This window comes from Euprymna scolopes, chromosome 38 (assembly GCF_053919585.1).
Source record: "Euprymna scolopes isolate OS-2025 chromosome 38, ASM5391958v1, whole genome shotgun sequence".
NCBI lineage: Eukaryota > Metazoa > Mollusca > Cephalopoda > Sepiida > Sepiolidae > Euprymna > Euprymna scolopes.
In genome coordinates, this window is record NC_136519.1 from 81,301,276 (window position 1) to 81,326,390 (window position 25,115).

Here is a 25,115-nt window from a genome sequence, read left to right on the forward strand (position 1 = left end):
TAGATAGATAGATGGATAGATAGATAGATAGATAGATAGATGGATATATATATATATATATATATATATATATATATATATATATATATATATATATATATATATATATATATAGATAGATAGATAGATAGAAGATACAAATCTACATTATACTTACATTTTCCTTAGGGTGCATCAACACTGCAAAATTTGTAAGATGATTACAGGCACAAATGGTTGATTCTTCATCAGTATATTGTGCTTTACATCCATTAGCAGACCAGCTTCCAATTCGACTGACACTGTAAAAAGTACAAAAGTGAAATTAACTTCTCTCGTTGATTAAAAAAAAAACTTATAATTTTTATTTAGTGCCAAAAATATTTCACATTGACATGCAAACACTGTAATAACAAAAAATATTGTATCTTTCTTTGCCAATTTCACATACAAATAAAAATATTTAGAAATCTTTTCCTAAATTGTTATATATATATATATATACATATATATATATATATATATATACATATATATATATATATATATATATATATATATATATATATATTAAGGCATCATAATGGGAAGACGTATTCATTCGGAATTCATTTTATATTTAAAAAAAAAGACCTAGGGGGATTGCTGTTGCTCCCGTCTCTTTTATTTTTATTTTATTTTTTTTTTTTTACACAGTGATCACCACTTATCAAGACCTGGAAGCCACTCAGGGATAAGGGTTATTGCAAGTACATTACGTTAGTGTGGAGATTTGATGAAGTGTTTAATTAAGGGGGTGGTTCATTAGGAATTTGTTAACATTGGACTTGAAGACATCCAAGTTGTAGTCCGGAGGGAAGCAGGCAGACGGAGCAGAGTTCCACAGGCGTGCAGTTCTAAGAAAGAAGCTTTGTTCATGGAATCCGCGTTTTGATTTAGGCACAGATATAGAGTGGGGGAAATTTTTCACAGTGAATTCAGCTAGACGGATGTTTTTCGTGAAAGATTAGCGAGAGGGGGGACCAGAGATTGGAGTTCAGACGAGCACCTGCCATGGAAATAACGATAAAACAAGGATAGGCTCGCAACGTCTCTTCTGTGGGAGAAAGGTTGCAGGGTAGAGAAAAGGGCATCCCCCACTAAGCCACGAAGTTTATTTTTTACTCTGTCAAGGCATGATAGGCTGTTTTTGGCCGCTCCTGCCCAGATATGGCAACAGTATTCCATCCTTGGACGTGCTTGGCTTTTATATAGATAGAGAATTGCATCAGTAGTGAGATATCTTCTGGAGCGGTAGAAGGATCCCACCATCTTTCCAGCGACCTTGGCAACAGACTTGATGTGCGTGTTCCATTTCAGATCAGGAGTAAAGGTCAAACCCAGAAGCTTGTCAAAACACGAGGCCTCACCCAGACGAGAGCCATCCATCACAATTGATGCCAGATGGGGATCAGAGCGTTGATGATGTAAGGATAGGAGTTTGTTTGGGATGCATTAAAGGTAACCAGCCACATCTTCCCCCACTGAACCACGCGCTCGAGATCAGAGGAGAGAGAATCCGAGAGAACTTTGTCATTTACAGCCTTTGATGTGTTGCCGTAGATGGTCGTGTCATTAGCATAGATGTCAACGAATGATTTAAGCATGTGTTTAGGGAGGTCATTGATGTAGATCAGGAAGAGAGTTGGGCCCAGGATTGACCCCTGAGGGACTCCAGCATTTATATTGCAGGCCTCTGATTTTTGTCCATCTACCACTACTCTTATGAACCTATCGGAGAGAAATGATTTAATGATCGAGAAAACATTTCCAGTTATACCGTAGCTGGAAATCTTGTGAAGTAGACCCTTATGCCATACCTTGTCGAAGGCCTTTAATATGTCAAGAGCAATTGCCCTAGAAAGGAAGCCTTTGTCAAGAGATTCACTAATCCTGTGGAATATAACCGTCAGCACATCTGCGGTAGATCTTGCAGAGCGGAAACCATATTGTGTGTCACTAAGAAGGTTATTCCTGCTGAGGTGGTTGACTATTTCTCTATTTAATATGGATTCCAGCAACTTACTCATAACACACAGGAGACTTATTGGTCTGTACTGAGAGGGAGATGACTTATCACCTGAATTCTTAAATACAGGGCAAACTGATGAGGTATTCCAGGGGGTCGGAAAGCACTTCTCCTTAAGGCAGCGCTTAAATAGTTTCGTAAGTATGGGAGCAAGTTCTGGTTGAAGCTTTTTTAATACTATAATTGGGATGCCATCAGGGCCAGTTGCTTTACTGGAATCTAGGTTTTTTATTAGCTTGGCGACCTCATGCACGGATATTTGTATGTTACCTAGCTTGTTCTGTGTTATAGGAGGAAATATGGGGAGTTGATGGCCTTCGTCGCATAGGGTAGAATTAGCTGCAAAGTTCTTTGCAAATAGTTTGGCCTTGTCTGACGCTGACGAGATGACCTCTGGTCCATTGATAATGGTTGGTATAGAACGCACACTTCTATTCAGGATCCTATTTGTTATTTGCCAAAACTGGTGGGATCCAAGCCGCTGATCAGCTACCTTGGATTTAACAGACTGGGCATATAGCTCTCTTGCATTTTTTATTACTCTTTTACAGTGGTTGCTGGCAGACCTGAAAGCAGCTTTAGTCTCAGTGCATCTATTACGTTGGTAGCTATGGAAAAAGTGATTTCTGTGCGCGATAGCAGCAGCACATTCTGGGGAGAACCATGGCTGGCTGTTAGGTTTTTGTTGGAATTTTTTAGATGGTATGAATTGGTCTATGCCTACAATTAACCATTCGGTCAGATCTGATACTATAGAGGACACTTCCTTTTTAAACATGGAGTGCAGAGGTAAATCAGATATGAATGTACGGATGCTATCTCAGCCAGCCATAGAGTATCGATTTATAGATTTCATAATTAAGGAAAACAAATTACTAAAAAAAAAAAAAAAAACCCTCGATTACAATTTTGATGAGCGAGGGCGAAACATGTCAATTGATTCGTTTGGATTTTTCCCCTTTACTTTCCTACTTTTATTTTTAGTCGCTATCCATTTTCCTTTCCTCCTTGGTGTTTTTTTTTATATAAAATGAATTCCGAAGGAATACGTCTTCCCTTCATAATTGCCTTAATAAAGTTTTGTATCCCCAAGAAATCATGAAATTATATATATATATATATATATATATATATATATATATATATATATATATATATATATATATATATATATATAATAAAAATTACAATTAAATTTACCAGATGGTAAAATTTAAGTATATTATAAATATTAAAGAATTAATATTTATAAAGTTATCTCAGCCAGATGTAAAAGCTCGATAAAACCAAATAGAAAATAGAGCTTATAATACGTCACTGGATTATTTATCTTCCACCAGACTATCCATTCATGCGTAATCACCTTTTTCTTCACTATATTCCCTCTGTTTCACTTTTTTTTGTTTTACAGTAAGATCTTTGACTTACTTGTTTCATCAAATACTTTTGCATGCAAAATCCGATCCCGCATTTTGCTAATTCCTACCCTCTGATGAGAAGGAAAGTATTTCTTCGAAACTCCGCGGATTAAGGACTATCCACTTATCTAGTGTTTCCTTTTCAGATTACATATGTTTTTAACTCATTTCAAAGTGTTTTTTTAACATGTTTTATTAACTGTTTGCTCGTATATATATATATATATATATATATATATATATATATATATATATATATATATATATATATATAACAAACTAAACTTTTTGTTCCGTTAAAAACCCGAAAAGTTATAACCTGTTGATTTAGAAATATGCTTAAATTTGTACTTATATTTGCAATAAATAATCATCTCTATTAATTCCTAACTTTGTATCGAACCAATGTCATAATATTTAGTTTGCTGCTCCTCATATAACAAAATCTCATACAAAATTTCAACTAGATCGTCCCAGTAGTTTCCGAGAAAACTTCTAGAGTAAATGTGGCATTGTCCTAAGTAATTACTATTAATCCGTAAGTCTGCATCGAACGGATACCAGAGTACTTAGTTTGCTGCACCATATCACAACAAAGGTCTATACAAATTTACAGCCAGATCGTACCAGTAGTTTCTAAAAACAATGAAATGGACAGACAGACAGACAGACAGACAAAGAGAAATACAATATATAGATTCGATATACTTTCTTTGCTTCCATACGCTTTTTTATTCCTGATACATCTTAAACGTAAAAAAAAAACAAACGTTAAAAAATTAAATTAAAAAGAAAAATAACTCACTTGGAATGGAAATCCCAAAAACTGCACATTGGTTTCACCATCTTTTTCTGCAACATTTTGAAAATATGGAAAAAAAATGCATTTAATTAAAAAATTTTTTTTTTTAACTATTATTACATTTGACTGACTAAACAGAGATATATACAGAGAGAAGTGAGAGACTGTTGTAATATTTTAACATAATATACAGATTTGGACGATTATATTTATAGCCAGGGGTAATAAGAACGAACCGATCAGATATCAGAATCGCTATATAAAATATACTGGATCACTGGATTTTTGTTATAGATTTTCATCTTGACATAAGGAGGGAACTATCCCCTGCTGTCTCTGATTAGATTAATACTATTATTTTCTTTAATTGAAATTCTTAAGAACTCACAGATTCTCTGACTGGATTGATAGTGCTAAATTTTGCTTACAACAACTACATTGAATATTCACAATTGGACAATTTTCTTTTCTCTGCTCTTTATCTTTTTATGATCATTTTTCTATTATAGGAATGACTCTCCACCGTATATACACTGTATAAAAAAGAGAGCTGGGGTCAAACCATACGCAGTGAGAGAGGGTAAGGGTAATAGACAGAAGCTTTGTAAACCCTTTCATCTTTCAATTGACAATAATTCCATCTCATTAGCCCATATCCTTGAGTGGCATTTGGCCTTGAAAAGTGGTGACTCATTAGTTACGAACAAATAAACCTATTGCTGTGTGCATGAAATTGTTTAAGTTATAACGGATAGAAAAAAGAGGAAGAAAGAGAGAAGGAAGGGATATATATATGTATATATATATATATATATATATATATATATATATATCCCTTCCTTCTCTCTTTCTTCCTCTTTTTTCTATCCGTTATAACTTAAACAATTATATCCCTTCCTTCTCTCTTTCTTCCTCTTTTTTCTATCCGTTATAACTTAAACAATTTCATCCGTTATAACTTAAACAATTTCTATCCGTTATAACTTAAACAATTTCATAAATATATATATATATATATATATATATATATATATATATATATATATATATATATATATATATATATATATGAGTAATTAGAGATTTTGTCCTTTTATTTCATTTTTTTTTTTTTCAATATTTAATTTAACTTTGCAAACTCGCTTTTTTTTTCTCGTCCAAACAATTTAAATTGAACTCAATGGATGACCCGACGGGTCACATTTTATACACGCATATTATTGTCTCACCTGGATGTGTTGGAAAGTAATTTCAATCGGTGGGTTCAGAATCGCAGGCAATTCGTTTGTCAAAGTGACAGCGAGTACATCGGAGTTAAGCTTTTCTTTCGTCATGGTGTTGCCTCTATAAAGAGAAACGTTAATTATCTTATTTCGCCACTCTCATTTTTTATCTAAATGCCAGGTTTTTTATCAATATTTACACTTCGTATAATTCTGGCTCTTCTTCTCTTCTGATAAGAAGCATTACCCTTCGAAATGTCATGGCCTAAAAAGGTTTCCTTTTCTTCTTTTTCTCTTTCTCATTTTTATGATGATTTGTACAAGTTATAGATAAATTTTATTCCTAATTCTTTATTTTATGTATTTTACCTAATATATATATATATATATATATATATATATATATATATATATATATATTGAACCTGAAAATTAAAAATAAAACTGTTTACATTTTACAAAAACTTTTATTACGTTGATGCAAAAATAATGTCGTTTTTGACGTTCAACTTCAAAAGATCATAACTCCTTTCATAATAAACTTTATTAATCAAAATAGGAACCACAGATTTTTGCAAACGAGAAATAAGTTTATTTATTCGATTAGCATAGAAATCCGGAGTTCTGGAAGCGATGAAGTCATTGAAGGCCGATTCAGCATCATCTCGGCTTTAAACATTTTTTTGTGAAGGAAGTTGTCGAGATGCTTGAAAAAGTGATAATCGGTGGGCTAGAGGTCCAGTTAATATGGCGGATGAGGCAGAGTCTCGTAGCCCAATTCGTTCAACTTCTGCAGGGTCAGTTAAGCAACATGCAGGCGAGCGTTGTCATGGAGGAGAATTGGTCCCTTCATATTGACCAATCTCGGAGCTTCTGATGCATTTTGTCAATTTGTCGCCAGTACTCCGCCGTAATTCTTTCGCCCAGATTCAAGAAGCTGTGAGGAATGAGACCAGCCGCAGACCAGAAAACAGTCACCATAACCGTTTTTTGGTGCAATTTCTGCTTCAAGAAGTGTTGTGGAGCTTTTCTGGCATCCAACTTATGCGCCGAACGTCGCCGGTTATCGTAGGGTGTTCACTTCTCATCACATGTTAGAATTCACTCGAGAAATGGGTCGTTTTTGTTGCGCAGAAGGAGCGTAGAAGACCTCTCAAAACGACGATTTTTTTTTTGATTATCCTTCAATTCATGCAGCATCCATTTATCCAACTTTTTGGGACTTTCCCATTTGCTTTAAATGGCGAACAACTGTAGAGTGGTTGACCTCGAGTTCAACAGCAACTTCTCGTGTGGTTTCGCGAGGATCAATGAAGGCTTTCAAATGTTCACTTAAGGCTTTTAAATGTTCGTTATCAACCGCTGTCGGCTGGCCGCGACCGTCTTCATCTTCGAGGATCTCGTCGCCATTATGAAATTTCTTGAACCACCTTTGTGCCACACATTCGTTAGTGGTCTCTGTGCCAAACGCATCATTGATATCACGAGCTGTCTCGCCAACTTTTCGTCTTAGTTTGAACTGGAACAAGAAAATCGTGCCTATTTGAATTTTGTCCATGCTATCGAAAAGCCTGCAAAAAAAAATCAACGAAGAGATTGAGAACGGTAACGAATCCCACGATTCGATAGAGCAAAAAACGCGCTTCAAAATGATATATAACATAATAGCTATATAGCTATTTATATCACTAAATTAATTCAGAAATCATATATAAATGTAACATATGTGAGAAAACGATATTGTTTTTGCACCAACCTTATAGCAAAAAAAAAAAACATCCACAAAATAAACAGTGGGAGCACTTTGTGATGCCTAATTTGTCGTGCCTTAATTCGTCGTGTCTAAATTTAGCGTGCTTAAATTTGCTGTGACTTAATTTGTCGTGCCTAAATATCACACGGGCATAGAGAAGTTATCGTGCCTACTCGTACATTTGACGTGACTTAATTTGTTGAATATAAACAGTAAAACTAGCACCTCCAACGTCAACATGCGAAACATACTTACTTTGTTGTCCCAGAATCTGGATCTTGCGCCAAAAGATTGTCCAAGTTCTTGTAATGTATCACAGTGTAGCCGATCGTTTCGTTAACTGAAATAAAAGATTTGTTTTCATTTTTATGAAATCAGTAAAAGAAAAATAAATAATTATGATGCTAGTCAATAACACCCCACCCCAAGAAAAACAAAAATAAAGAAAAATATTTATCATGCAGAAAGTGCCTTCAATAAGTTTCCGGACATTTTTTCGTATGGACACTTTTATTGATAGCACACACATGAAACTCTGGTCCCCTACGAAGTAATCTCCTCCGACTGCAATGCACTTGTTGTACCGTTTCAACAACTTCGGGAAGTCCTCTTGTGTGAGCATGCCAATGACCCTCGTCATAGCCTCTTTCATCTCCTCACTTGTCTCATTAGCGACAGCCTCTAAGGTTTTCCTTGAGCTGAGGAAATAACCAAAAGTCACAGGGGAAAAAGGTTTGGACTGTAGGGAGGGTGAGGAACTGTCTTCATGCCCATCTTGGTCAAATAGTCTGTGACAAAGATGGGACAAACGTCGCGCAAATCTTCCACATCTTCAGTTCCTCGTTTACATTGTCCACACCGACATCAAACTGCGCACTTATTGTTTCTATATACACACGGCGGTCCTTATCCATGAAATTCTTTATTTGGCCAATCAACTCTGGTGTTACGACTTCCTTATTCGTCCCAAACCTCTCATAATCCCTCAGACTCCCTGCTTTCCTTGAATCTCTTATGCCACTCAAAAACTGATGCTCGATGCATGCAAGATTGTCTAAGAGCAGTTTGATGAATTCTATACGTTTCTATAGCATTTTTTTTTCAAGTTTAAAACTGAATTTTATTGCATATCGTTCTTCTAAATTGTTATCATGTCTAGATTGCATTTTTGAAATCCACCGGCTGTGACAATCAGGCTTTATTACGATGTATTCCAATTTCTGCTGTTCATTTGAACCAAAAATCACAAAAATTTGAACCATCTTTCGTACAGGCATTTAAAATTGTCATAGACTTTTGAAAATTCAGTATGCTATTGCTCCTTATCTTACGAGACGATTAACCAATTGCTATGATTTCAGGTTCGAATGAACAGCTACAGAAAGAACTGGAATACACCCTACTAAAGTTTTATTGTCACAGCTGGCGAATTTTAAAAAAATGCAATCTAGACGTGAGAACAATTTAGAAGGACGATTTCCAATAAAATTCTGCTTTAAACTTTGGCAAAAATGCTACAAAAACGTATGGAATGCTTCGGACTGTTTTTGGACCATCTTGCATGAATCGAGCATCAGTTTTTGAGTGGCATAAGAAATTTAAGGAAAACAGGGAGTCTGTGAGGGATGATGAAAGGTGAGGGAGGAGTAAGGAAGTAAAAAAAAAGTTGATTGGCCAAATAAAACTTCAATGGATAAAGATCGTCGTGTTTCTATAGAGACAATAAGTGTACAGTTTGATGTCAGTGTGGGAACTGTGTTTACAATTATTCACGAGGAACTGAAGATGAAGAGGATTTGCATGAACGCACCAGCCCACAACTCCATCGTTGTCACAGACTATTTGACCAAGACGGGTATCAAGATAGTTCCTTATCGTCCTTATAGTACAGACCTTTCTCCATGTGACTTTTGGTTATTCCCTAAGCTCAAGGGGAACCTTAGAGACTGTCGTTATGAGACAATTAAGGAGATGAAAGAGGCTCTGACGAGGGTCATTGACACGCTTACACAAGAGGACTTCTATGGGGACTTTGGAACGACACAACAAGTGCATCGCAGCCGGAGGAGATTACTTCGAAAGGGACTAGAGTTTCATGTGTGTAATATCAATAAAAGTGCCTATACGGAAAAAGTCTGGAAACTAATTAAAGACAGTTCTTACATTTTTCCGAAATTCTAATTGTCGTGTCGTGGAACAACAGTGAAAACAAGAACAATCAAGCCGAGGTTCGGTTAAGGAACAAGTGTATTAACAATAATGTACAAAGATAGGAAAGCGTGTATATCTGCTGGGCATTCGGCTAGTAGTTGAAGTGCAGTCGCATCTCTCTCACCGGTGTTGGAATTACTAGCGCTGTTTATAGTGCTAATCGGTGTAAATTACTCTGTTCAAGGAAGGCCGGTATAACACAAATATACTGTACAAGCGTCTACAACCATTTGTTTTAAAACAGCGCACAAATTTCTTCTTCAAATAAATATACAGATTTCTATCAAAGACGTAGTTAAAATCCTTGTCTTTAGCATTTTTTTTTTTTTTTTTTTGTTAAATTCGTAAAAAATAATTTTATTTTTAAGATATTTACCTGGTAAAAACGATTCCACTGTCTTTTCAGGAATTAAAACATTATTTTTGCCCCCGAGAGAGTCTATTTTGGAATAAGGTTTTGGAAAAATAATGTTCTTTGACTTCGTTAATCCAATCTGAACAACTAAAGGAAAAGGTAAAGGTTTAAAAATGATTAGTCAAAATAAAATTAATGGCCCAAAATGCATTAAATTAAAAAACACTGGTTCAAAGGTTGTTATATAAAAACAATGGATAATTCAGAAATCATGAGGAAAAAATAACGGTTCAAAAGTCAGACAAAAATTAATGGCTCCAAAGTCATTACATAAAAATTGAATGGTTCAAAAGTCATTACATAAAAATTGAATGGTTCAAAAGTCATTACTTAAAAATTTAATGGTTCAATTTCAATAAAAAAAAAATCTATATACCGTAGTATCTTTAACGTACGTATGTACGTATGTGTGGCACGGTTTCCGGATTATAAATTATTCGATCAATTAAACCTATTTATTAAAAAGGGGGATAGAAGGTGATAACTTACTACGAACGTTAAATTAGTATATAGGCACGCTAATTTAACGTTCGTAGTACATTATCACCTTTCTACCCCCTGTTGATAAATAGGATCTCCCGATCACCGAAGACACAATGTAAAAAAAAAAAAAAGAGTAATATCGCTTTGGGGCGATACGTGAACCTTAAATATACCTTCTTGGGCTTCTGGCTAAGCTCCATGGGTAGTATTTGTTATGTCTAACTATTGTCTCATGATATCGTGGGGTTCTCGTTCACGCCGGGAATCCATACAACGAAAATATATCACAGACTCCCATAAGAATATTGGAAATAAACCGGGATAACCAGATATATTCTGACACTACATTAACCAGATTACTTAGATACAAACTTTTGCAGTTTTAATGAAAAGGACTATAATAATATCGCAGGGTCTCTATTCATGCTGAACGGCCACAGTATTCCCAGCATCAATATATTACTATTAAAAGATGCCGCTGGGGAATTTTCACAGATTCTGCTTGTTAATAGTTAATGCTACTAGACAAAAAAAAAATCTTAATGATTCAAAAGTCATTAGACAAAGAACAGTCAGGAATTGTGAGAATTTATTTTTCTAGTAATATTCTATATTTTTCGCTTTTTCAAATATAACAAAAAAAAAGGAAACTTAAAAGCTATTTATTATATACTAGCATGAGTTCCCGGCGTTGCCCGGTTGTTTGGAAGTGTGTGTTGAACAAAAAATTAAAAATTAAAAATTTGGTAGTAGGCAGGCAGGCAGGCTCGAACCTGTACCGCTAAGGGGGAAAAGGACGCGACAAAAAAAGTGACGTCTTTGCTGTTGTGTCCATCGCCAAACCGGAAGGGTGATGGTTTAAATTAAGGCTAGTCAATCGAAACGAGGGGATGACTTTGGAAAATAACAGGGAAAAAGCAACCCCTCCCTGTAAAAAAGTGCCCAGTTGACGGTTAAATAATTATTGTTTTTAGCCAATTTTTCGATATTTGTCGTTCGAAGGGTCGAGCTTCAAAACGATACCTATCTCGTGGAAATCTGTCGCCTTCGTCGAAAGTTTTAAGCATACATACATACATACATACATACATACATACATACATGATGATTGCAACGTCTTGTCAGACGAGTGCCACTCCCTCAGACACTGAAAGTTCATGAGCCCGAAAAATGACATATAGTCCTGCCAGCGAATTCACATGCTCAAGCAGACATGACACTAAAGACGGTCATTGTTATACATACATATATATACACTCACACACACATATACATGCGTACATACACAATACGCACACATACATATACATACACACACATGCAAGCATAAACAAGACGGTCATTGGTATACATACATATAAATGTATACATGCATACATACATACATACATGTCTATAAGCATACGCTCATATATACCCATGTACATACACAATGCATAATACACAAACATACATATACATACCCACATTCATACATATACATCCACATATACAAATACATACACACATATACGTACACATACATATAGTACACATATGCACATATATATATACATGCACTTACCTACATATACATACACATCCATATATATGCATTAATACAGATACACACATACATGCACACATACAAATACATATACATACACACTTGCATACATACACATACATGCATATACACACATACATGCATACAAACATTTATAAATGTATATATGTACACACACAAACATATATACACATAGACACATATACATACATATTACACATAGATATAAATACATATAAACTCACATGTACATATATAAATATACACACACATACATATATAAATATACATACACATACATAGATACAAATAATGATGGCAGAATAATTGTTACATGCATCCAGCATTACAGGCGTACACACGTCACAGCTTTTTTATCGCCACAGGACTTTTTTTCTTTTTTTTTATAATAGACAAATACCTGAGGGAGTATCTATACAAAGATGATGTTACAGAATTTTAGCTTTGTACGACAGCTAAATCTCTCTCTCGGTTCAAAATGTTGACATCCAGCAACAAGCAAGAGCAAGATAGCCAGCAACAAGTCAAACTGCAGACCAGCTTAATTCGGGTACTGGTCTCCCGCTTCTTTTTTTTTTAAATAAAAAGTTTTGTTGAGGCAGACACTTTTGGAATAGTAACTGACGATGATATAAACAAATTCACACATTTTTTCACAAATAAACTCAGCGACGGACAGTCAAAATGTAAACTCAGTCCACCGACATAAATTAAAGACGCTTACTTTTTTTTTAAATATACATACATACATACATACATACATACATACATACATACATAAATTTAAACAGACAGGTGAGATTTATATTATAGATTAATCTTTTCCTTTTTGCTTTTTTTAAAATGTCCATCTAAACCCATGCAACTTTTTATTTGTTATTTGCCGGGTCGTAAAATACGCAGAAATATTATATTTAATTAATGCAGAATACTTATTTATTCATACAGAAATACCGTAATGTTAAATTCATTTTAAAAAGTAATAAATAAAATTTAAAAAAATACAGAAAGAAACTACGACATGTGTATACGAGTATTATATTTTTCTGAACAGTTCACTTGTTGAAAGTAGAAATAAAATAATCGAGCCGAGATCGAAACTAAAACCTGAAGATGGTGACTTAAGTGCGATAACCATTAGACCAGCTTGACACGATCTTTAAAAATTATTTTCAAACCTACTTATTAACATAAGTAACCTGTCATATGAACGATTCACGCATGCGCATTCGTGAAACAATTGACAAACAGATAAACATCCAATGACTCCGCACGTATCAATTTTTCAATTATGACCCCTTAGCAGCCCTTTTTACCGGATTATAACTGATTAAAATTCTTCTACATGTCTGAATACCCTATATACCAAATTTCAAGTCTGTAAATTAAAAATCGTTGAGTATATAGGTTGAGAATATGAAAATGAAGAAATAAGCTATTGGAAAATTATTCTTTTACAATTAAAAAAAAAATAATAAATAACCGAACATATTATGAATCTAGAACAAAACAAATTTTCTATGAATAACAATTCATGGTACTTGTGCAGAATCAAAATTTTAACGATGATCTTTTATGTAATGAAGTTTTACGACTGGTATACCACTAGTGACAGTTGTGAGCTTGCACCAAGACTGTGATCTGTGGCAGAATTTTGTTCTGAAGCATGTGAAGAACCTTTCTGTAGTAAGCATGTAAGTCAAGTAATGTTACACCATCTGTGCGATAGCGGTTACATTAGCTAGTGTTAATCTTGACAAAGGTCGAACTAAGTGCAAATCGAACTGACACAATGTTTGGGAAATAAACGAGTTCTCACGAAAGACGAACAGGAAAATATAGTGTTAGGTTAAGCAAGACCAAATAGGTCAAAAATAAAGTAGGAACAAATGATAGTTCAATTAGAGCCCCGATAATCGCTCCAAAATCGAAAATTAAACAAAACACTGACAGAAACCTATCCAATAAATGTCAGAAATCATGCAAAAATGTAATGTTCTATCAGAATTTTTGAATTTTCGATTTTTTAGCGATTATTGAGGCTCAAATCTGGTCTAAAGAGACCAAACATTTTGTTTTTCGTTCTCATTCGACAGGTGTTACTCTGCCTTTATTCTTAAGTTAAAACACTTTAAAATAAGTTAAAATACAAAAAAAAAAAAAACTTATCCAGGCAGGTAGAATAGTAACTTATCTTGCCTTTTGTAACATTTATTTGTTGTGTATTTATTTTTTAATACCTTTTTTTGTTTTGGCTATTCTGGAAATTCACTATAGATACTTTATATGGCCATCCTACAAATTTTCTTTTGTGAAAGAGATTTTTATTCCCTCGGCTTTTTAATAAATTATCCTCGTGCCTTGAATATTTTCAGAAATATTTAAAAGAATTTAAATAACATTTAAAAAAAAAGATATATTATTTTAAATTGTAAAATTCCGTTAGTAGAAAAATGTAGGCAAGGCATATTTCTCACCCATGTTTTGTGTTTGGAATATTGGTTCATCATTTGCATTGTCCAAATTATTTACGATCGAGTTTCCAAAGTCGCCAATAATTTTCATTAATTTTGGAACGCCATTCTCCTAAAGAAATAAAGAAAGAAAGAGAAATAAATCAAATCTTATTAGTCGCGTGCAAGCGACTCTATAAGTCACTCGGTCGGTCGGTCGGTCGGTCGGTCGGTCGGTCTGTCCGTAACACTTTTGTGCTTGGCCTTTTTGGTTAAAATCAAAGGTCTGTTGTTAATAGATGCTGTTCTTAGCTTTTTAAGCTTTTCTTGGCCTTTTGGCCCGGATCAAATTGTAATTTTTTTCTTTAAACGGAATAATTAAATATCAAGATCAAAGTGTAGTATCGGTTCTTACTACATGCTGTACTTATTGTGATATAAATTGGAGGATTACTTTTCTGTACTAATTTAATGTAAAATGATCACCCACTTAACAATCAGTCAGTCTCAAAGCCATTCAAGTCATTCTCCAGATCATTCAATTTGTTTTTGAAAGATTCCAGTTATTTTTTAAGCATTCAAGTCATTCTTAATGTCATTCAATTCATCCTTAAGTTCATTAAAGTCATTCTAAGTCATTTACTTTTTATTTATTTAAGTCATTCTAGCTTATTTTTCGGCCATTTTAGTTTATCTTTAAGAATTTCATGTCAATCCTACATTCACGCATTCATTCATTACACGAGAGCATGCGACTAATGGCTATCGGCATTGTTAATATACTCGTAACTTGCGTCTATTTACCTACCTTTGTCAGAATACATTAATAAGATACTAACTTACAACTACTTGCCCGTTTACATATGTCGGCATCCTTGCATCAATAATTTAATTAAATCTACTAAAATATCATTGCAAACGTTTATAGCCTTACTAATTCTAGAAAATAAAGTTAAGATGATATGCCAGATGAAAACAAAACACACACACACAAACAATATGGGCTATGTTAATTGAAATTCATTATTGAGATGAGTATTATTTATATTAATTTATTTATTGCGGACTATTATCCTCATCTTTATTAGTTGTTTTTTCACGACGTTTCGGCCAAAAATTTTGGGCTTCGTCAGGTGGCAACCGCGACGGTTGAAACTTCGAATCTCCTAACTGTATTCTCAACAATCACTGCCATCCGTAGTTGTTGTCGTCCCACCACGTTTTGGGGCAAGTAAGCCTCTGACCGGCTTTGGGTAGGATTGAAACCACTATTTTCAGACAATTCTCATCCTGACGAAGGTCAGAGGAATAGTTGGCCGAAACGTCGTGAAACAACAACTAATAAAGCTGAGAATAATAGTCCGCAACAAATAAATTAATATAAATATGGGCTATGTTTGCAACATCAATTTATACAATACTTTAGAACTGAAGACAACAGTATTAAGAAAAGTCAAAATCACGAATACATATTTAACAGTTTCACACGTCTTTACTTAACTGCAATAAACTACTCACTGCCAAACATATACTAATAGGCTGTCCGACTGAAATCACAGTTGTCTATTATTTAGTAAGGTTTGGGGGCTTTTACTATAACAGAGTTTCTGGCGTGTGTGCATCATCATTAGCGGCATCTTACAAATGCAAATGAGTAAGGCGGTGTGAGGTGACGTCACAGCGGACGAAGAGAAGGGGGGAAAACGGAGAAAAAACAAAAACAAATGGGCAATCAAAGCATTTGGAAGCATAAGTCAGTGCGAGAGAAACTTTTGAAAGAAGATACAATTGGGGAAAAAGCATAGCCGGACGTGGTGCAAGCTGCAGACGTAGCTGCAGAAAGAAAAACAGATAAATTTTAAAAATCTTTGTAGCGGGACAAGGTGAAGATGGCTTGGCGCGAGAGATTTGAGACCCGCGTGGCGATAGTGCAACCAGACGTGTCGACGCTGGAGGAGAAAAGGCACGTATTCGACATGGCAGAGTTTTGTCAACAACATGGTAAGTAAAATACCTTTAAAGCAAGACGAAATTCGTTGTTGGAAAGTACCGTGAATAAAAGCTGATGTAATATTGTCGTTTATATAAATTATATTCAAACTTTTTAACAAATGCGTAGACGCTGAATAGCCGTGATTTTTTAAACTCGTCAAATCAACATAGTTTTATTTACATTACAGTGAAGTATGACAAGAGAGAGTTAGGCCGGTATGGGGAACAGTGTTTGGCGGTCGATGTGGCATAAATGTGTCGGCGATCTTCTCTCTCTCTCTCTTTCTCTCTCTCTCTCTCTCTCTCTTTCTTTCTTCTGTCTGATTGTCTTTGTTTTGACTTATATTTATATTTAAAATTTCGTCGATTGGAATTACTATTCACTTATTTTGATGTTTTTCTTCTATTGTATTATGATTTTGGTACTTTTAGTAATTTTAATGCAGAGTAAAACATTGTCTCTTATTGTTTCATGTCGATTCTTCGATTGGAATGGAGGGTTGACGACATCACCAACAATCCGATTTGCATCTGGGTTTTCCTGGATCAAATATTGCGTGTATATGCAATATATCCGATATTTTTCCCGCGTTGTCCATTACCAAGTGGTCTTCTCGTTTTAACACGAATAAGAATTCTGGATAATACCACAAGCTTCAGTTGCTTTATAAAACTCATTTAGCATTCGATTGGTTCGTTCTTACCACACATGGTTATAAATAGAATCGTCCAAATTTAGGAAGAATACCCTCACGTAATGCCAATAATATTGGAACAGTTCTCGTAACAAACTCCAAACGTATCTACAGAATATAAAAACTATATCATTTCAATATTTGCTGTCGTAATTGCGTCTTTATCACTATACACATTTTCCATTTTTTGTCTAAAAATAATAGATCCAATGTGAATTCAGCGTCTAATACAACTGACATGAATAAATTTAGCATACACTAATACCTCGACATACGAATTTAAATCATTCCATGACCATCGACGTATCTTGAAACAATCCAGATGCAATTCGATTTGCATTTGGGTTTTCCTGGATCAAATATTGCGTGTATGCAATATTTGATCCAGATATTTTTCCAGCGTTGTCCGTCATTTACACAACAACACTGAGTCGAATTTTTTTCCTTTTTATGTTTATTTACGACTGTCTATGCATACAACGTGCGGGTCAACATGTAACGACAACGTTGCAGCACTTGGAAAAAGTGCAACATTTATTGAATAAATTAGTATGTAGCCAAACTGAAACGATCTTATTTGGGCTTTTTTTTACATAAACGTCACCACTTATCAAGGCCGATAGGCCACTCAAGGATAAGGGTTAAAGAGTGTAGAGTAGTCAAAAGGACAATATAGTAATCGATAGTAATGGAAGTTCGGTAAATTTGTTAACTTAAGTGGAACGGCTCATCAGAAACTTGTTCACGTTGGACTTGGAGACAACCATATTATAGACAGCTGGAAAGCAGGAAAACGGAAGACAATTCCACAGGCGTGCAGTTCTAAGGAAGAAGCTTTAATCATGGAATCTATGTTTAGGTTTAGGCACAGATAAAGAGTGGGGAAAATTATTGATAATGTTTTCAGCTAGTCTAGTGTTTCTTGTGAAAGTTTGGCGAGGGGGGACCATATATTGAAGCTCAGTCGAACACTTTTCATGAAAATAACGATAAAGTAGAGGCTTCGATTACTATTTTGAATATTTGATCAGGGTTTACTTGTAGGAAAATTATCGTCGTGCCAAACCCTTGTAGAGAGAGACTTCAGATACTCGAGGACAGTGTCTAGTAGTGAAAAGACTATTCCAATATTTTTCTGATTCCGATACAGTTACAGACTCCGTACTAGATTCCCGATTCCGATACAGTTATCAATTCCGATTCCAATTCTTAATAAATCTCCAAATATTTAAATATAAAGTTGTTATTTTCCTCGATTACCGTAAAACACGTAAAATGTGTAAATATTTCTCCAAACGTAAAAACAATCTTGTGAGTAGGGGCTGATCTGGTAGTTTACAATCAATAAATATTTATTATTTTATTATTACTACCAATAGTGGAAGATTTTGTTTTAAACAAAATTTCATTTATAAAAGACTAAATGTTTGTTTGTCTGTCTCCATATTTTCAAACTCTATCTCCTCCGAAACTAAAAGTCGCAGAGCGGAGCTAGGGGCCTCAAATGCTTGGATTTTTTATGGACCATCCTTTTGTGGGTCTTTAGTCGGTTAAAATGGTTTTTAACGGGTCAAAAATTGAAAAAATCGTTATACATTTTGTACATTCATTTTTAATTTTTAATTTTTAATCAGTACATATGCGTGTCAGGTAAGTACAGTGGTAACGTTACCAGCTTTGAATGGTTCGGTTTCAATTCTAGTTGATGGCACCCAAATACTTATTTTTTTACTTTTGAAATCACGACTGTTTCATAATAGTACCATCCTACATCAAAGTCGCACTGTGCCTTGTTTGGGGTGAAATTGCAATATATATATATATATATATATATATATATATATATATATATATATATATATATATATATATATATATATATGGTAAGGTGATTGATAATTAATAATTCAAAATTAAAATTAAAAATTAAAAATCTATTTCATAAGAAGGAGCACAACAAAGCCAATAAATTGTACGATCGTTTCGGAAATGATGTTTTTTTATTGTGACAGACATTGAATCAAGGACAATAATTTTAGCATATAGTTTTTTATGAAAACAAAGTCTCCTCATCAGCAAAATATTGGGTGGGTTTTTTTTCTAAAATTAAAAGACACCATCAATAAACCTAGAATTTAAGTAGTGCAGATGAATCTGAAAAATATTAAAATATAAGGAAAAATAGTTAATTAATGATGTAGATAAGTAAAGTAATATTGGTTAATAATAAAACTTAGAATAAAATTACATAGCTGTGATTAGAGTAAACGTTAGAATAAAATTACAAAGCTGGGTTTAGATTATGAATAATAAGATGCTATTAAGAGAATTTCGGTAAATATAAGTATATATATATATATATATATATATATATATATATATATATATATTACCTTAAAAAGGTCCATCCTTTGAAAGCAGTGGCAAGTTGAGGTACAAGACGACTGGAAACAATGCCGAGATAAGCACATACAGCGCCTAGAATTCCCAAATGGTCACCCATCTGGTATTAGCCAGGCTCAACGTTGCTTAACTTCGGTGATCTGACGAGAACCGGTGTGTCAACGTGATTATGCCATATATATATATATATATATATATATATATATATATATATACATATATATATATATATATATATACATATATATATATATATATATATATATATATATATATATATATATATATATACATATATATATATATATATATATACATATATATATATATATATATATATATATATATATATATATATTCATTCATTCATTCATTCATTCATTCATTTAGATGTAGTCTGTAGATTATACATGCTTAATTTCAAATTGAAACGCCAAAAGGGAAGTTCCTAACGGTTAGCTTATTTCATCATCGCTTAATTTAGGTTTAAATAAAAATATAAATATTCAAAATGAAGGGAGATAATCTTGTTTTGTGTAATAATAATGTAAAAGGGGGATAATTCGTCCTTATGCTGTTTTTTTTTTTTTCATATAGTATAAGATAATTTTATTGAGTAAATTAAGTAATATTATAATTGTTTTATTTATTTATTTGTTGGAATTAGTAGAATTAGTAACCTACGAGGGTTGAATTAGAATAGAGATTTAACTAAGATACAGAATAATGTTAAGTTAGTTAATAATAATGATGAGCTACATCTTATTAGTAAAGATATTCTATTACAAAATCTAGGATATATTATTAATAAGAAAGGTTTTTATGCGCTATGGTGGTTTATATTTGTTAAATGTAAACCAGTGTTTATGAATGCACCGTAATAGTAGTCCCCCCTTGAATTTAATAGGGTGGTTTTGTTTTTGGTATCGTCATATTGCAAAATCTTGAGGGTTTCAAATCTGCAAAGAGTACAGGATCTGTTTCCCGGGGTGTACGGTTTATATGACCCTACTATTTCCCATTTTAGATTGAATGAAATATTCTTATCATTGATTTGCCAAATATGTTTAGATAGAGAGGTTTGGTTCTTGAGGGAGGGTTTTTTAAAAGAGTGCTTATGGGTTGAAATTCTATGTTTGATAAGACCAGATGTGGAGCCGAGGTAGATTGCATTTTTTATAATGCATTTATTGCCAGGTCGATTGAGGGCGGCATTGGTCTGAACTGTGTTGGATTGTATTTGATTGGTATATTGGTTGTTTGATCGGGTGATCGAGCTATGGTTGCTGTTAACCTTATTTAAATTTGCAGCTATAAACTACATTTTTTATTTTGCATGTACCTTGTAGAGGGCGTATATTTTTTCTTCTGCAGTTACAGCCTGCTATATTTTTTTATGCGTGTTTTGTATCTTATTGATTTTATTATTGTTCGAACTAATTATCTTTTGATGTATGTTTGGCATAGTTGCGTACGATACTTTGATCGTGTTCATATTGAAGATTTTATTGTATCTATGAGGGGCTTTAAAGTTTTTGTCTAATATTTTAAAAAATTCCTTGGCAATGTTTGGCTATGTGAAGACAAAGATAACCAAGGAATTCTTTAAAATATTAGATAAACAATTTAAAGCCCCTCATAGATACAATAAAATCTTCAATAACTTTTATTATTAACCAATGTTGCTTTCATTATCTACGTCATTAATTAACTATTTTTCCTTAGATTTTAATAGTTTCCAGATTCATCTGCACTACTTAAATGCTAGGTTTATTTATGATGTCTTTTATAAAAAAAAAAAAACCCGCCCAATATTTTGCTGATGAAGAGACTTTGTTTTCATAAAAAACTATATGCTAAATTATTGTCCTTGACTCAATGTCTGTCACAATAAAAAAAACATCGTTTCCAAAACGATCGTACAATTTATTGGCTTTGTTGTGCTCCTTCTTATGAAACAGATTTTAAATTTTTAATTTTAATATTGAATTATAAATTACCAATCACCTTACGAAATATAAAAGTAGCTCTAGGGTATTTGCCTATTGAGCTTTGAAACATCGGCTTTACAACGAGCATTATTCTTTTCCTGTATTTTAATTAAATTAGTATTTTTACTATAACATTAAAATACACTCTGCTCTTTAGAAAATTGCTCTAACCCTAACCCCCTTTAAATTATATATATATATATATATATTGTCAGCCCCTTTTCTTACCGTTGAGCACATTCAGTTAAAGTCAGTCAATTTAGCTCTTCTGCGTTTATCATCATATAATGATTAGATCACTCTGACAGACATTAAAAGCATAAAAAAAAAATGTTCAAATTCAACTGCATTTCTCGCGGTTAACGGTAGCCGAATGGATTAGGTCCTTACTAATGAAGCCAGGGGTGGCTTCTGTCGCCGGGTTCGAATCCATTAACTGGTGTTAATCGTGACACCTTGCACTAATGATCCCCGAAATGATTAACTACTAGTGTCTGCAGGTAGTTAATAATTATATATATATATATATATATATATATATATATATATATATATATATATATATATAGATATATGCACGAAATCTGGACGAATTAAAATATCATATTTAAGCGTATTTTACAAATAAAGCCCCCGCCCCCACTAGTCAAATAATAAAAAAAGATATTTTAAGGAATCGTTTTTGGCATCGGAAAATATACACAAAATTTTTCCGATTCTGATATCGATTCCGATACCCCGAAATGTTGCGATGTTTCTGATTGATGATCCCGATTCTGATTAATCGTCTCAACAGTCTAGTAGGAATTCAAATTCTCTATGAATAAATATAGTTTTTATCTTGTCTATGCAATAAAAAAACTATAAGCTTATAAAATGCTAGTTTCCAGCATCTGAGCAAATGACGTGATAGTTTGCAAAGCCAGTTAGTATGAAATATAGGCAGAATAGTTAGAAACTGACACCGGGTCACCAGGGGGTAAGTATTGGTGATATGTATAAACAAGAAAACAAGCGTTTTTTACCTTTTTCTGAAGAATATCCCACATTATTTTGTGCTTGGTCGAAAGGAGGTTACTTGCAGTGCGATAAAAGTTCTGGAAAACACAGAATTAAAAAAAAAGGGTTGATTCATTCTACTGCTCTAGAATTGTAATCATGACGCAACCATATATCCTGTACCGTACCAAGCGGCATTTAGACACGTCGCACAAGAGAGAGAATCCAGCCGACACACTTTCGCCACACCGACCGCCGCTCACCGTTCCCCATACCGACCCACCCCTCTCTTGTCATACTTCATTGTAATGTAAATACACCTGTGTTGATTTGATAAGTGTTTGCTTGATTACAAACGCCACGGCTATTCAGCGTCCACGCATTTGTTAAAAAGTGTGACTGGATAATATCGAATTAAAAACGTCCCCAGTCACTTGCATATCCCTGTCACTGGGAGATGGTGACGTTAGATTTATGCAGTTATTGCAGGGAGGTGTCGACCTTCTTTCTACATACACCGCTTGTTATTTCCAAATCGTCACCCATCTGGCACTGACCAGACTCAACGTTGCCTAACTTTAGCCATCTAGAGAGAACCGATATTTCAACATTATTATGCCATATATGACGCTATCATGTATGTGTGTAAAAGTTAGATACGTCTTATATATATATACATATATATATATATATATATACTTAATTTACACACATAAAATTAATATACGAAAGTATAGATTTATGCGTAAACTTTAAGTATTTACTTCAAAAGTTCTCAATACGTATGTAGAGCTAGTTAGTAATTTATAAAATATATATGGTGATTAAGTTACACTGAATATTCTGCGTTTCATCCACTCTAGGACTCTTCAGACTTATATATATATATATATATATATATATATATATATATATATATATATATATATTTACAAAGGCATCACCACATTATCAAGGCCCAGAGGCCACTCAAGGATAAGGGTTAAAGAGTGTACAGTAGAAATTGGTCAATATAGTAATCATTAGTAATGAAAATTTGGTAAATTTAATAACTTATATGGAACGGCTCATCAAGAACTTATTTACTTTAGACTTGAACACAACCATATTGTAGTCAGCCGGAAAGCAGGAAAACGGAAGACAATTCCACAGGCGTGCAGTTCTAAGAAAGAAGCTTTGTTCATGGAATCTACGTTTAGGTTTAGGCACAGATAAAGAGTGGGGGAAATTATTGATAGTGTTTACAGCTAGACGAGTGTTTCTTGTGAAAGTTTGGCGAGGGGGGACCATAGATTGAAGCTCAGTCGAACACTTTCCATGAAAATAACGATACATCAGAGACAAACTCGCAACATCTCTTCTGTGAGATAGAGGTTGCATATATATATGGCATAATCACATTGGCACACTGGCTCTAAGTTTCTGTTATTAATGCTGTTATGTAGACATAATATTACTAAACAAACGATTATTTACCTCGTGAGGTTGGAAATAAGCAAATAAAATGTGGTATTCTTTGCTTATTTCAAGCCTTACGAAATAAATAATCGTTTGTTTAGTAATTTTGTAGCTACACAAACGACAGGATAAAAAAAGCTGCTATATAATATTGTAAAACTTTTTCTTTTAATCCCAGCAAAAAAAAACAACAAAAAAAAAACAATGAAAAATCGAGGTTAAGTTTCAATATTTGGTTTAATAGTGAAACCAATCCAACATTTTTTTTTTTTTTTTTTTTTGCAGTTTATAATGTGTTTACAAGTTTGTTTGGATTATGGCTGACGGAACGAGAGCATGCTACCCCCATGGATTCAATAGAGACTTATGCTCGAAATTCTCTCGGAGAGAAAGATTCCTGCGTTCGACAAGATATTCTTGAAGAAGGTCAGAGGTTACATCAACCGAAATTTTGTGAAACTAAAACTTAACATAAGAACGGTAACTCGAAGAATCCAAATAATCCAAAGAATTCAAATAATTTACCATTGCTTCCTGATTCCTCATTTTCTTTGAGGAAGACTTGCTGATGTCCACAATTTCTTGTAAGGCCAAGGTTCCAATTTCCAAACTCTTGTGGCTCTGAATGGACTCGTCCTTTGCAGTGATCCGTGCAAAGGATTCTAGAACCAAAGAGACATGTTGGTTCATAGACGTCTTCAAAGACTTCATTTCATGTAACTGAAAAACAAACAAAAGTACCAAAAAGTCAATACTTAAGGATGGGCACTGTCTGCGGAATTATAACTAAGTCAGTCAACAATGTTCACGCCTTTCGCTCGTTCGAACACTCTAGATTGTCATTGTTTTCGCCTGAATTCAGTGTTTAATAATTCTTAATTCCATTTATTCTCTCGGCATTTGTTTTTGATTACATTGAATATATGCCAGCTCTAATACATAATCAAGTTACCTGAATTGATTTTTTGTCTATAAAAATGTTTTAAAATAAAGCTGTAGTGTTGTTTTCGTTAGACAATTTTATCATTCCACCCTGTAATATGTATTTCTTCTTTAAATTAAAATTAAAAATACAAAAAAGGTTACGGGTTTTGCAGAATAAGGACGATGCTATTGTCGGAATTTTCCGTAAAACGCCGAAACGTGCAAAATAGCTGCTTGTTCTGTTTGAATCATTTAAAAAAAAGTACCTTCCTTTCTCAAAT

General features: G+C 33.7%; 1 protein-coding gene and 1 pseudogene across 1 annotated transcript in view; both read right to left on the bottom strand.

The window, feature by feature from the left end:
- The window catches only part of LOC145263218 (uncharacterized), a 198,280-nt gene that overhangs the window by 72,258 nt on the left and 100,907 nt on the right, over window positions 1-25,115 (bottom strand). Inside the window, exons 22-29 of the mRNA XM_080120302.1 lie at window positions 24,436-24,630; window positions 22,479-22,550; window positions 14,397-14,505; window positions 9,831-9,956; window positions 7,499-7,583; window positions 5,497-5,611; window positions 4,271-4,317; window positions 158-281 (exon numbers count right to left, since the gene is read on the bottom strand). Coding sequence (XP_079976428.1) covers window positions 158-281; window positions 4,271-4,317; window positions 5,497-5,611; window positions 7,499-7,583; window positions 9,831-9,956; window positions 14,397-14,505; window positions 22,479-22,550; window positions 24,436-24,630 — 873 coding nt within the window. The remainder of the gene's footprint in view (window positions 1-157; window positions 282-4,270; window positions 4,318-5,496; window positions 5,612-7,498; window positions 7,584-9,830; window positions 9,957-14,396; window positions 14,506-22,478; window positions 22,551-24,435; window positions 24,631-25,115) is intronic.
- On the bottom strand, window positions 19,526-19,642 carry LOC145263343 (5S ribosomal RNA; annotated as a pseudogene).